General features: G+C 38.1%; 1 protein-coding gene across 3 annotated transcripts in view; it reads right to left on the reverse strand.

The window, feature by feature from the left end:
• Positions 1–13,008, reverse strand: part of GREM2 (gremlin 2, DAN family BMP antagonist) — a 41,409-nt gene that overhangs the window by 16,979 nt on the left and 11,422 nt on the right. Inside the window, exon 1 of one of the 3 annotated variants that reach the window (XM_030236426.2) lies at positions 7,467–7,620. The exons of the other annotated variants lie outside the window; for them this stretch is intronic. Coding sequence (XP_030092286.2) covers positions 7,467–7,573 — 107 coding nt within the window. The 5' untranslated portion in view covers positions 7,574–7,620. Of the gene's footprint in view, positions 1–7,466; positions 7,621–13,008 lie in introns of those variants that run through there. 3 annotated transcript variants of the gene reach the window in all.

Consider the following 13,008-nt stretch of genomic DNA (forward strand, 5'->3'; position numbering starts at 1 on the left):
GCCACAAGCCATTCAAACTGTGTCACCACAGTTAAGGTTTGAGTATTTTTCCATTATCGATGCGTTCAAGCTCAGCAGAAATAGACAATAAGTAAAAGGAAATCTGAAGATTCTTCTCTTTGGCTCTTTTAGAAAGCTAATCTCAGAAAGGTCAGGAATGTATGTTGGAAAGAGTTAGACAACATCTAGCTAAAAATTTCAGTGTGAGATTGCAAGCTCCATTTCTCTTCCAGGTCTATTCAAGGACTCTTCCTCAGATCTACCTTAGGCAGCTCTTCCTTGAGTCTAGACAAGAGAGACACAGCACTTCTAATCTGGTAATCCTGGATGACCTCATGTTACTACACAGAAGGAAAAAGATACCAAGACCCCATTGCATGTCAATGCTTAATTGGATTGAGAGTGGTCCAAGTGAAATGACAAAGAGCTTTCCTTCTGACATGACTACAATGTGAGATCCTGGCTAACAGGTCCACTGTGACCAGTAAATGCAAAACTGATTGGGAAGAGAGGAACGAGTGACCAGGAAGGTTACCCACTCAGAGTTTGCTTTGGTGTCTTTTCTCTTATTACAAAGTAGTCAGAGAACATAGGCATTACAGCTCACACCATTCTACTAATCCTAACCACCTAGTGCTGGTTCAAGCAATCACATCTTTCATACTGAAGCAGCAAGGGAGTTTGATCAGACAAAGGTTTTGTTCAATCAGATGAAAGTGCTTGCATTGGCTCAGCAACCAGATGCCACCTGTGCCACCAGCTAAGTCTCACTGTAGCAATTGTAGCTAACTAAGATTGTCCTAAAGAAAATGCTCTGATCCACAGATTTACTCTGGTTCCTTATGAGTGGTCACATACACACCTCACATATTCACTCATGAGAGATTCAGAGCAAAAATACAAAAATCATTATGTGCCCATGAACTAGGCTTTTCTAATATTTTTTCCTATGTTTTGGCAAAACAGTAGAATTTTTAAAGAAGTTATGTGTAATATGGGATTAAGAGGATAGGTATCGAAAATAAGGAATGAAGAAAAATATCTTCTGACACTATGAGAACTAAACATATTGAAAGCCTCATCTTGATATTGGAGCAAATACAAACATTGGTCCCTGTGTCTCCACTTAAGATCAGCTAAATAATAAGATTCTGAATTGTCCCTTATTTTTCTTTTCAAGAAGGAGGTGAAGTAAAAAAAAATTGCTTTTAAGATACTGTCAATGTAAAATTACTAAATCCTCAAAAGCAAAGAAGACATTTCACAGAGTTAACATGAAACACATTTTTGTCTCAGTAGTGGAAAAACCCTAAAAATGCATGTCAGTTCAAACTAGGGTTTTCAGGTGCTTTTAGTCTAAAAATATCTGTATATCTTCCTTTGAAAAAAAGTATTGATCAACACTTCTGAAAACCTTCATTCCCACTGTCTGAAGAGACAAAAACAGTTTCAACTGAATTTACCACAGTTCCTGCAGTATGATGGACCTCAGCCCCACAGCCCCATGGGACTTACTACACTTGTATTTTGAAAGGAGGCTCAGTAAAGAATTTGGCTTAGGAAAACAAGACTATGCCTCCTCTCTTCCCTTACTTAGTTTCAGAACAACAGCTTTTCCTTTGAGTGATTTTTTCAGCTTCTGTAATTTTTCTCCAGCACAAATAAAGAGAAGTTTCATACAAAAAATGCACTTAGCAAAGGTAAAGCCAAAAGCAGTTCACCTGTCTGAAAATCTGCTATCTTGGCAGAATCTCTTCTTAGAGGACCCCAAGAAGTTCTTAATTAGCACAAAAGCTGAATAGTACTAATTGCTACTTGGCAAAACTCTGCTTATTAAAAACACAGGGACATTTGTGTTGGTTGGTTTTTTTTTTTTTTGATTTTGAAAGTCAAACACTTTGTTTTACAACATGAACGACACAAAAAGCTACATCAAAGCAAGTGCACACTTCAGTATCTACATCTTTGTTATAAATTTGAAGAGGAGGACTCAAGCTTATCAAAGAAAATTTTAAAAAAAGAAAAATAGGATTGATAATTAAATCATTAACCTGTAAGGTTTAAGCAGAATGTGCAATGGCCCTGCAGACATAGAAAAGAAAGTGAGACAGGTGATTTTGAAATAATAGAAACAGACTATAGAATGCAAGCTACTAGTGGATTTACAGCATAACTGTACAGAAGACATAAAGAGCTCCCCTCATTTAACAAGGTCTTCTCTAGCTTTATTCTCCACCCCCAAACAAGAACCAAAATATAATGTGTTTAAAGCTGCTTTCCAAATCCATGGCAAAGCATCTAAGAGAAACAAAAGATTTAGACACAACATTAGAAACAGGTGACAGGGACATAGATATCAATGTGAGCAACCCAGAAAACACCTGCTCTCACACCTACAAAGCCTCCAGTTTTATTCTGGACTGTGACACTGCTTATGTGTCCACATGTTAGTGTTTCTGTAGGATGCCCAGATGTACAGCTGGCTAAGTGGTGACGCTGTCTGCTGCCATTCACCCAGAAAATAGATGGAATTTGGGGGCCTCTCAGCAGCTCCCCAACAGCCCTGCTTTGTCACGTGTGTTTCACATACATTCACCACTGAGTGGAACATAAACAGCACAAACTGCCTGCTACCAGTTATCCAAAATTGTAGCCAGTGGGGGACGCTACTTATCTTTCTTGTAACAAGCCTTTCAACAACATCTTCCCTGCTGGCGAATGTAAACTCATGGTTTCAGTACACACATGAACTGGAGATAATTTGACCCACATTCCCCTCCCATTGTTAAAAATAAAACAAAACAAACAAACAAACAAAAAAAAAACCCAACAACAACAAAAAAACACCAAAACCCCCAAACAATCAAAAAAAAAAAAAAAAAAAGTGTAAAAACCTCTAAAAACTTCAGAAAAGGTTAGCGAGAAAATGGAAAGCACAAATAGGCATTTACCATATTTTACAGTTAAAGCTGGATTATGAGGTAGGCAATAAACACAAAATTCCTGGACTTGAAGGGAATTACAGTACCATACTCAAGATTGTTTTGATGTCGTTAGGTTTTGAGGCATGGAGGGTGAGGTCTTGATTTAAGCTCCTCATATCATACTATATCCTATCATATCATATCATATCAAAAATATCATATCATCCTCTCTGACAGATTAAGAAGGCCAATTGTTCTAGATTTTTGAGTCCAAATGAAACTAATCACAGACCAAAACAACTAAAACCTATGCCTTTTTCCCTCAATTTTACATTCTGATTAGAATACTGCATTTTACATTCTGATTAGAATACTGCAGCATATTGTTCAAATATATATTCCCACCATATATAGTCACTTTAGGACAGCAAAACTGCACTTTCAGGAAGAGTAATGGCACATAGAAACCCTGTATCTGACCTTGGGAAACAACAAAACAGCAATTAATGTCAGCTGGATATATTTCTGAATGCAAACCATGCCCCTCCGAGATAAAGCTTAAATCATCTTATGCTGTCACCCAGTCCAGGATGCAGTTTAAATCCTCTGGACTGTGAGCCACTGTCACTCTGCTCCTGATCTCACTTTCCCCCCCACCCAGGACGCACACATGTGTGCAGCCACACAGTCAGCAAGACAAGTTTGCTGATCCAGCCAAAAAGGTTTGGCTTTTTCTGTTTTGCCTGCAGGATCAGTGGTGCTGCTGGGCTCCCGTGCCAGCGCTGGGCTGCTCTGCCTTCCCAGCTCCAGCCTGCAAGCATGCTGCATCCAACCAGTGGCCACACCACACCCTGATACTCCTTCCAGACTGGGGCCTGGGAACGCTGTCACCCAACTTACCTGTTTCAGGGTGGAGGAGGCTAATGTAACTGGGAGGGTGTGGCTGATAAAGGCGGCGCTGACAGATGAAACTGCATGCCTTGGCTCCCTATAAGAGATGCACGGTCCTTACATCTACCTGGCTTGATGTTAGTAGTACAGTCTGTACCACTGCAGTGAGAGGGACTGATAATAATAATAATAATAATAACAACAACAACAACAACAATAATAATAGAATATAATAGAATGTGGTGACTAGTACCATTTCAGAAACCCAAGAACATCACAAATGTATTTGTTTAGGCTGAAACATCAGAGACAGACCCTGTGAGAGATGTACACTCCTCCACAGTGGCCACTGGAAGCCAGGTGAGAGAGGTGGCAAATTTGAACAGGCACATGTGTGTGGGCAGCCAGCTCTCCATCAAAACCTCCTTCTGCTAGAAAGACACAAGAACTTGATTATAGCAAGTGTCTTAAACACTACAGCTCTAACTTATGACTAGATTTCTAAAAGTGGTATGTGCAGTTTATCTCAAGTCCTCAATGGATATGGGGTACTTAAAAAGAGGATCTTGTATCTTATCTTGAAAATATGCTCTAAAACTGTAGTGCAAAACTAAATATTAAACATGGAAAAAGAAGCATGCAAATGTACTCTAACTTCTCCATCCTACTATCTGACTTTGGAGTGTCTTGCCTTTTAAGTGCAAAGATTTTTACTGCAAAAACATCAGGGTTTTAAGTGATTAAACAAAACCACTGGTTACACTGCAAAAAAATTATCTATATGACATATGAAACATTGATGCCTTCTGTTTCACTCTTTCTCCATTATCATTATCATCCTACCTGTCCTAACATTCACATAGCTGGATTCTCCATGCCTGATCCAGAATCTAACCTGGAAGATGGTGGCAAGATCACTCTTTCTTCATATGAAGATGCTACATATGCACATGCAATTAGTACAATGCAAAATTAAACAAAACCCAATTAAGAACAAACAAACAAGCTGTGTGATTCAGCAAAAAAAGTTGGAGGAAACACTTTTCCATTCTCTTTCCAGGTAACAGATTTGCCAGAATACTCATGATACAGTACCAATCTTTAAAAAAAAAAAAAAAAACAAAATCTGTCAGAAGTTATAATACATTTTGAATGCAAATATTTGCCCAACCTTCTTTCCAGAACAGAGCCCTAGAGCTTTAAAAAGAGTTGGTCACTTGTTCTGCTATTGAACTCATATGGATTTTTACCCTCCTTAGGCAAAAGCACAAGTTGTGCATTCACATGACATAGCAAGAGATGTAGTGATGCTGAACAAGAAAAACAGAAGGCAAACGTTCAGGAGCATTCATTCAGCAGAAGGCTGAAGCAGTCTGTTCATTTGGCCCCAGAGTCCTTCTCAGGTGATGGCTTCAATGCCAAAGAGCACCAGCTTGTATGTCTGCCATCGTACAGACACCACAGGCACCAGCCAGTCAAAGGGAACATGCCTTATGCACAGAACCTGTTTATAAAGTTTCTCCCTTGATACTGTACAAAGGCACCTTCATTCTCCAAAGGCCTGGGTGATTCTGAGAACCACATGGGTAAGGCTTTCCATTTAACTACAGCTGCTTATATGCAAGAATAAATGTAATATAATTAATAGTCAACAGATAGGACTAAGCTCTCATGCAGGTATGGGAGCATTTTAGTAATTAAGACTCTGATTAAGACAGGGCAGCTTTAAACTAACACTGTAGAAGTTAAGCAAACACTTAACTGGCTTCCTGCATTCAGGCCTAAAAGCCTGTTAAAGTTACCAGACCTTAGAAGCAAAGTGTGGTAATGTATCCTGCACACCAGCAAGTCATAAGCAGCAGGAAACACACCCTCTACCCACTTGTAATTAGAACTAAGAGATGGAAATTGTACGGCAGTTTAATAAGTTTGAAGTTTGGACCAGCTGGCATTTAAACAGGGGAAGATGCCTGCCATCTTAAATGTATAGCTCTTATTTTTAATCAATTGTGAAGTAATATTTGTCCTTCTTAAAGGCTCTGTACTTCACTGACAGCTTTTTGTTAAATCAGCTTCCATACAGCCCCCCAGTTTTCTATTGTTTCAGTGTGCATTGGCGCCTCTCACAATGGTCATCACAGCAATACATCAGTCCCAACACGTTCCACACTAGACAAGAAACTCTTCTGCACCTGGAATTTAAAACAAAAATCCAAAAGCAGAAGTTAATCCAATTTATATGCTAAGCTCAGATGTGTGACCACCACCATCCTTCACTGATGGTACACTGAAGATGTTCAGGACAAATCAAAAGTCTATTTTTGGCCCTAAAAACATGGGTGCACAAACACAGAATGGAAAGCAGTAGATTATGAACTAGTTCTGAGCACCATGCTTCAGGAAAGCCATGCAGCCTTCCCAAAGGGAGGCAAGGAGGAAAGACAAGAGCATTTATATACACAGAAATCAACTCAATGTGGCAAGACTGCAGGAATCAGCTCTCTTTAATACAAAGAAATTCAGAGAAGTGATTATGAAGACTAAAACCATAATTTCATTATTTGCTATTGCCTATTATGCTTTTAAATGCATAATAGGCAATAGCAAAGAATGAAATTATGGTTTTAGTCTTCATAGATTTGAATGTAGTAATGTTAGCAGATAAAATTTCAGACAATATTCCTATTAGCAAGCACCATGAATACAGATAGTGAGACATTGGAATTGATTTGCCTATGTTTGTAGACTTGTTATCAGGATTATTAAGGAAAACATGATGCAAAAGGAAAAAAACAAAATCACATTGGCCATGAATTTTGTTAGATTAAATGGATCTTAATAAGCAGGAGAAGAGCCAGACAACTTCCCAAAGTTTCTTTAATTCCCTTTTAAGTAAATAGATATATATACATATATAACATAGAAGAATTATTATCTGCCAAAGAACCATTTTTTAATTGGTTGTGAAGGTTTTTTTGCCTAGTTTTGTCATCTCTCTTCTCATCCTCCAAGGCTTTTTGGTTTTGTGCTATCACAGATATAAATCATCATTTTTTTTTGCTACAGAGTTACCAAACCACTACTCAAAGCCAGCTTGATGTTTAACACACTGCAATCTGCTAAAAGTGAACCTACCAGGCTTACAGTGCAGATATGATCAGATGGCTTCAGAATTAAAGACTCAGTTTGACTTCTTTTGCTGCAGGCAAAATACATAACTTTTGTGCAATGCTCCTCTGTTGGCAAAGGAGGTCAAGATTCAAGATTTTGAAGAATGCCTTGGCTTTTCCAAACTTTCAGTTATTTAGAGGAAACATTGCCTTGTTTATTTTTGAAGAAAATGAATGTAAGTTAGAAATCATTAGAAAATAAGTCAGGTTTCCTAAAACATAGCTAAATATGCATAAAACACACAGACACATAAGGCGAATTTGGGCACAGTTTTAAACCATCTCTGAAGTCCAGTTTCAAGACAGAGGAGTCAAAACTGTTTAATTAGCCAGGATGGTTACATGAGAAGATGGAAATACTGTGCCATGCACACTTTTTCCCCTTCATGGTCCCTTCAGATACAGTGACAGATGCACTGAACTAGAAGGCTGCCAAATTCCACAACCAAAAACTGAATGGGACAGCTGAGTGGATTCTTACCCAGAGGTCTCAGGATGACAGAACAGGCTGACAAACAACCACGTCCTCAAAGATCTGAGGCCAACTGCAGAAGTTTGCACAGAAGAAAACATCTGTAATGTCCTCATGACAGCAAACACCCAAATTCCTCTCTCTTTGTAATACCTGTAATTAACAGGTGTGGAATAGTTTGTCAACAGCTGTTATCATAAAGTTATGGTATTTGTCCCACAAGCACAGCAGAGCTCTGTGAAGCTGTACCCACTGTCCAACACTCCCTTTCCCACAGAGCACGACAAATAAGATAATGAAATTGCCCTCAAACAGAAACTGAACACCCACTGGAATAGAATTCAAGTTTCCCAGCTGCCTTCTTTATCCTTTCAAAACTGACATAAGTTTTGAAATATTATTTACTAACTGTTGGTAGTTTTCTAAAATTAATATAGAGAGTAAAGGCATCTCCTTGGCATTTTCCCTATGAAGAACTGCTTCCTTACCTAAATAGAGTCTAATATTTCTGATTACTATGAACAGGTGAGGTGACATTGCAGTGTGCAGTTTCATAAAAGCCAGGAAAGAGTCGTTCACCTAAAAGCAACCTACAACCCATATTAGTTATTTCTTTACTTTTACATTCTTTTTATGTACTGGTATTTAGTAGCAAATATGCTGCTATTTCTGATAGAAGCCAGTTGCTATGTTTTTTAAACCAATGCTACATGTATACTCTCTTGTAAACCAAAGCAAAGCTAGAATCAAGTGGATATACGTATGTTCATGGTCTAATAAAAAGTAAATCCATAACTCATTGCAATGAATTACTGCAGAACTGAAACAAAAGGGAAGTTTAATACAAGCCAGAATCCTTAAACAGATCAGTGCAGCAGAAGATGAGAACACCCTGCAAGGTTTCAGGCACTAGGCAACACTCACAACGCTTCTACTAACAAAAAGTTCCATGCCTGTGTTCAGTAAGCTCAGGAAAAGAAAACATGGCAGATGGGTGGATTCTCTGCAAATATGTATTTAAAAATATTTCAGAGGCTTTATTTGACAAATACTGACTTCATTGAAGTGAATGGAAAAAAAATATTTTAGTTGAATAGAGACAATAATTTTACTCTGTGGAAATGCCAGTAAAAAATCCTTGAGGCTCAAAACACATAGTCATTTAGATCAGGCAATGATCTGTCTTCAGGTAGACTTGCTGATATTTGACACATTTCAGGCAGCACAAAAATGTACTGCCATTAAAAATACTTGATCAGTTTGAAGCAGCCAGCAAATGCTTACAGATTAGTTATGACAGCTGATAGATAGGAGGAAAAAAAAATAAAAAATATGACAAAAAAAAAAGTTTACCAGGAATTAATTTAAAACAACAGATTAACAACATTTGTGTTTTTAGAATAACTTGAATTTCTACTACAAATTATTTTGCATTTGCACTTAATACCAAGCTGCTTCTTTAGTTATTTTTTATATTTAAAAAATATTATACTTTTAAAATGGACAAGGGAAGAGAAAACTCCAAAGATTAATATCTTCTGTCTAGTGTGAAACAGCAAATAAATCTAGCCTAGCAAATCCTAATCTAGGTTAGAGAAGACCTTGGCTTTACAAAACCACCAGTATTTCAAGAGATTCCATAAAGCATGGCTAAAAAGGTATCCCCCAAAAGTGCCTGGACAAGTTCCCTCTTTTTAAAGACATCCAGTCCAATGAAATCCTGCCAGCCAGAGGTAACCCAAACTTTCTGCTTTCTGATTTTTCTTTCTTATGCAAGTTAGTGAAGCTGCCTGGCAGGCTCACTTAGGACATCTGAGAATGGTTCAGTCTGCCATTAAATGCCTTTTTAAGACATTAGTACCAACACCAAAGATAACTATTTTCTCTTTCCATGACCTTAGGTACAGAGATCTAGTAAGAACTTAAAGGAAGACCACTGTGGGTAAAACACTGAAGTAAGTGAAGAAGGAGAAAAAGCTGTAATACAAAATTTTCTGGGAAAAATGTAAAGAAATGAGGAGTATTTTGTGGCACAAGTGCCATGCAATTCTAAAGCAATAAATAGATATATAAATACAATAGGAACCACCCCACACTCCATTGATTTACACTCCTGGTTTGAACCAAATTAAGACTTAGTTAAGGTTCCCTTCAGAGATACCAGACCAGCTGAAGAAACCAGAGATATCAGATCATCTGAAGTCATGAGGTTCAGTTTCAGCAATGGTGACACATAACTGTTTTTCTGAAGCTAATGGTAATTTTCCCACAATGTTTGCATTACTTGTTGGCTTCATAACACAAATGTCTTGTTTGGTAGTTTCCTGGCTGGAAGGACCTAGCTACTGCCAGTTGGCGGTACCAGGCAAATCATTTCAGCAAAGAAAGGCTGATCCTAATCTCTTCTCATGCAAGGCTAATACAGTATCAGTGAGGAATTCAGTATCTGTGTTCCTTTGTGTGCACAGCTCCCAAGTGGACTTTGGACCTGAAAATTTGGTTATTATATGGGACTTCCTCATGTTGAAGTAAAGTCATGTTCGGTGATCCTTAAAAGCATGTGGGAAATCCCACAGCCCCTTAAAGGCTCACCAGCTCTGAACTGTGACATTCTGGCTACTGGCACCAGGGGCCATTGCTTAGGTGAGGGCTTGACAGTAGAGGGGAGGGGGTAAAATGTGTCTAGCTGTACTTTGGATCTAATTACATCTTCTTATAGCTCCAAGGATCCTATCACCTTTAGTTCCAGAGTGTAATTTAACCTATGCATTCAACCCTCATAGTGATCCTCCCCAGCCTGCAGTTGCACCTTTTCCCAGGCAGATGGAAAATCTCAGCAAATACATCCGAAAATGGGAGCATTAAGCAGAACCTTGTAGCATTCCTCAATCATTCTTCCTCATTTTTTTTCCAAACACTTCTGCAGAAGCCTCCACTTATGAGATGTAGGGCTCTGTAAATACTAATTTCTGAAGTTTAATAATTTCCCACTTTGGCACATTGACTTATGTACACTTTAAGGCTAATCCCCCAAACTCCCTATTGGCAGCACAAAGGGTGCAGGTGTCTGCCCTACCTCTGGAATTCCTGATACCAGACATCTAATTTTTGTGTTCTTCAACAGTGCTTAGGACTCATGAGAGTGATGCCTCTACTGAATTATTTTGGTTGCTCAGTTTCCCATTCAAAAACAGGTGCTTTGGAACACTATGCCTTGCACTTCCATAATACTGTGCAGTTCAATCTATAGTTCATTTTGTTTGGAAGCCACCTAGGCAGGTTACCACAAAGCAGTTTACCTTACATGTTAGTCTCCTGCTTCCCTGCAAGATTTAATAAATTCAGACTGTCCGGCTAATCTATCTTCATAGCTCCACATACTGAGTAAGGAGCATGTAAAATTCTTAGCCTTTGTAATTTTAGGCAGAGGAAAACTTCAGCACAGTTAATAAAAAGGTTTAAGGTAAGTTATCCAACAAAATGTTTGGGGCTTCATGTTCACAAACTAGCACTCTGAGCATTGTTAATTGTAGAACCTCTTTGATTTTCCAAGCAGGCCAGTCTTCTGCATAGTGAGAATAGGTGGGAAGAAAGAAGACAAAGGCTACTTTTACCACCACACTAAGCAGTGGCCACTGGGGTCAGATACATGTAGATTATTCTTAAGTTCTTTTTAATTTACTCAGAGATTGTGTTGAGATTTCCAGAATGAAAGAAAAATGTTCCTTTCATTAACTTTGTATGAATCGAGGTTTTACTGCAAGTCATACACAGATGCAAGGTTGGGTGAACAGGAATATTTTAAGTGAAGGGTAAGCTGATATGAGAAGGTGACCGAGACAGAGGAGCAATGTCACAGCAGTTCTGGATTCTTGATTTTATTAGTGTAGCAAAATAACACAATCCCATGAGCAGAAAGAGAGAAAGAGAAAATAGCTTAATACTTAGCCTTCATCTCCCCACTCCCCTACTGTGCCCTGCAGAGCTGCCCTGTGAACAGGGCAAGCAAGATCTACAATGTGAAACCCTTCTTACAGACACCAGTGACTGCTGTCCTCAGCACAGATTCAGCCAGCATTTGTCTTTCTCCCTTTTCTCCTGCACATTCCTCCTGCAGACCTCTAGCACTCTGCATCAGGGCAAGAGCTGCATGCCACAAGATGATCTGGAGAGAGACTGCTGTCTCAACATAGCATGGAGATGACTCAGTAGTGACAAAGTAAATCATCCTTCAAAGATAAGTCATTATTCAAAGTGAATAAGTAATTTTATCTGTCAAGAGTTAACATGCAATGAGTACTTGTAAAGGTTACTCAACATAAAATCTACCAGTGGTTAGAGATGAGTTCCCTCACATATGCTAAGCAAGGAAGTCTATGAAGTAATAAATCCCACTTGACTTCTCATGAAAGGCCTTAAAAACAGCAAGCTGCAGGTATAGACTCCTAGAAAAAGATTATACCCTAACAGACAGATTACAGCCAGATATCTTACTTAAAGATGCATGTTGTAAATATTTCTTAGGAATCATGTCAAATTGCCATTTAAAAGTACTTTAAAAACCAGTCAATGTGTGAGCAGTATAGTCTGCAATGATCAAAAAAAAACCCTAAAGCTGCTTTAAAAAGCCCAAAACACTTGTTGAACCCACACACACTCTGAAGCCATAAACAATCTGGAAGTTAACTTCAGACCACTGAAAAGTTCAACTCACTTTTCATTTCTGTCACTATTTGCATTTTCTTTTTTTTTTTTTTTCATGAACTTAAAAGCATTAATCTGTCTGGATTTTCTTCTTGAATGTATTTTTCAAGTTCTTATATAAATTTCTAGCATGGCATGATATCTTTCCTATAAACTCTGTGAAAACATAGCTTATGATGTTTAAAACATTCTATTTAATTAAAAGAAATTAACAGTCCTCTTAAAATGTGCAAGCAGCAGTTGTATATTCTGAAATCCAGGCTGTAAGTATACATCCCTTAAATTTTCCTAACTTCTTGAATAAATAGATCCTTTGAGATTTCCCAGACAAGATATATTTTAGATTACTTAGGCTACCCAAAGAATGCTTTTGCCACTCTGTGCAAGAGCTAAAAGTGCATTTATCTTGCTATAAATAAGGTGACTCTGAAAGAATGAAGTTCAGAAGTGTTAATGTCAACCCTTTAGTGGACATATCTTTAATAGGTTAACCCATGTCTCAAAGCACCTAAGCTAGTTTAACTCAAATTTGAAATCAATTCTGACCTTTACAATATATGCAAGTCAGGAAAAACTGATTGAATAATTTCAGAATTAAAAGATACAAGTTTTATCATAAAACCTAGGTGGGTACAAAGCTGTTTTGAAAGTTTCCATTTAAACACTATGTTGACTCACAACTACCATGAAAACCATACAGACTAAAAGGTATAACTGAAATGTCCATGAACAATCCTTGTACAGAATAATTCAACTCATCAGAAGGAAATCCTCTCTTCCCTACTTTATAGTACTTGGGTTTAGATATGCTGCTTCAAAAAAGTACAAGGGCAATTAGCAATTGTGG

Source organism: Serinus canaria, chromosome 3, assembly GCF_022539315.1.
Source record: "Serinus canaria isolate serCan28SL12 chromosome 3, serCan2020, whole genome shotgun sequence".
Lineage (NCBI taxonomy): Eukaryota > Metazoa > Chordata > Aves > Passeriformes > Fringillidae > Serinus > Serinus canaria.